Source organism: Montipora capricornis, chromosome 3 (assembly GCF_036669925.1).
Source record: "Montipora capricornis isolate CH-2021 chromosome 3, ASM3666992v2, whole genome shotgun sequence".
Taxonomy (NCBI): domain Eukaryota; kingdom Metazoa; phylum Cnidaria; class Anthozoa; order Scleractinia; family Acroporidae; genus Montipora; species Montipora capricornis.
The window spans coordinates 37220807-37222146 of NC_090885.1; the positions used below are offsets into that span (position 1 = coordinate 37220807).

General features: G+C 39.3%; 1 protein-coding gene across 1 annotated transcript in view; it reads right to left on the reverse strand.

Moving 5' to 3' along the window:
* LOC138043033 (Golgi-associated plant pathogenesis-related protein 1-like) overlaps positions 1–426 on the reverse strand; it is an 8134-nt gene extending 7708 nt beyond the window's left edge. Inside the window, exon 1 of the mRNA XM_068889138.1 lies at positions 251–426. Within this exon, the coding sequence (XP_068745239.1) occupies positions 251–308 (58 nt within the window). The 5' untranslated portion in view covers positions 309–426. The remainder of the gene's footprint in view (positions 1–250) is intronic.
* Between the last annotated feature and the right edge of the window lie 914 nt (positions 427–1340).

A 1340-nucleotide genomic window follows, 5' to 3' on the forward strand; every position in this document is an offset into this window, starting at 1 on the left:
TGTCGAGAGAAATTATGCAACATGATAACTGTAGGGTGACCAAAGAAACCATTGTGTGTTTTCTTGCAGTTAGTTTATCAATTCCCATTTCGACGTCGATAAAGGACGACGCGAAATTATCACAACACAAAAGAGGAAGACTTGAAAGCTAGCACAGCGCAGAAACTAATGAACTACGATGACATAATCCCAGTCATTATTGAGAGTTAAAGCTGAGACAAATTAAAGTGGAAAATGGATTGCAACATACCATCTGAATCCGTAAGGATGGCAAATAAGCAAGTAACTAGAAAAGCGGAGATTCTCATGGTTTCCCGGGCGCAGTTAGTTTGTGCAAGAGAATGAACGTCAATTATGTTTCTCACGTTTTTGTGTGTTGAGTATTCAGGTCGTGGCAGATCCAGTTACCCTTTAGTGACCCCTCACGTGATATCGAATAGCCTGCGATGATTATCGAAGCAAAAAGAAAATTGTGGTTCTTAGCTATATTGATCATGGTGGATCAACTTAAATGCTGCATGGATCAGGCGTTGAAATATATGGCAAATAAAACTGATACAGCTACAGTCGAACCTCGATTATCCGGACCTCGATTATCCGGATTTCGCGATTATCCGGACTTCTCTGGTCCCAATTTTGTCATGAATATTTATTAGTCATCATCAAGATCCCTAGCCATATTCTTTTTAAAACTATAGCGTTGAAAAGTAAAGTAAACGCGAGTTTGTTTCTCTTTCAAAAAGCAAAGTAAAGCAGCGCTCGCATACGTCGTAACTAATGCAGAACTTTCGAATGAGTTCTGATTGGCTTAGAGTTGCTTTGTTGCTAAGTGAAATTTCACGCTCTATTGGCTTGTTTGGCGAACAAGCTGCACTACGTCACGAATGTTTATTCACGATCATCATGTCCTTGAAGCGTAAGCGATCAGTTCTTTCGATAAAAGATAAACAGGCTATAATTTTGCGATTAGAGAAAGAAGAAAAAGGAACCAATTTGTCAGCTGAATATGGCGTTAGTAAACGGCAGATATCTGATATCCGCAAGAGCATGGAAAAAGATCATAACGTTTGCCGACACGTGTACAGGTATTCACAACGGACAGTGAAGATGTAGACCATATTGTTTTCCAAACGATTTGCAAATGTTTTGTTTCACGATTAAATGTCGCTTTCTTAATGTAATGAGTTTTTGTTCCTCATTAATATTCATATTCTCGATTATCCGGACCCTCGAATATCAGGACTATTTCGTGTGGTCCCAACGAGTTTGGATAATCGAGGTTCGACTGTATTGCGAAAGGCTACTTGCTTTAAAACACGGGGATCCAGAAGTAAAATGTA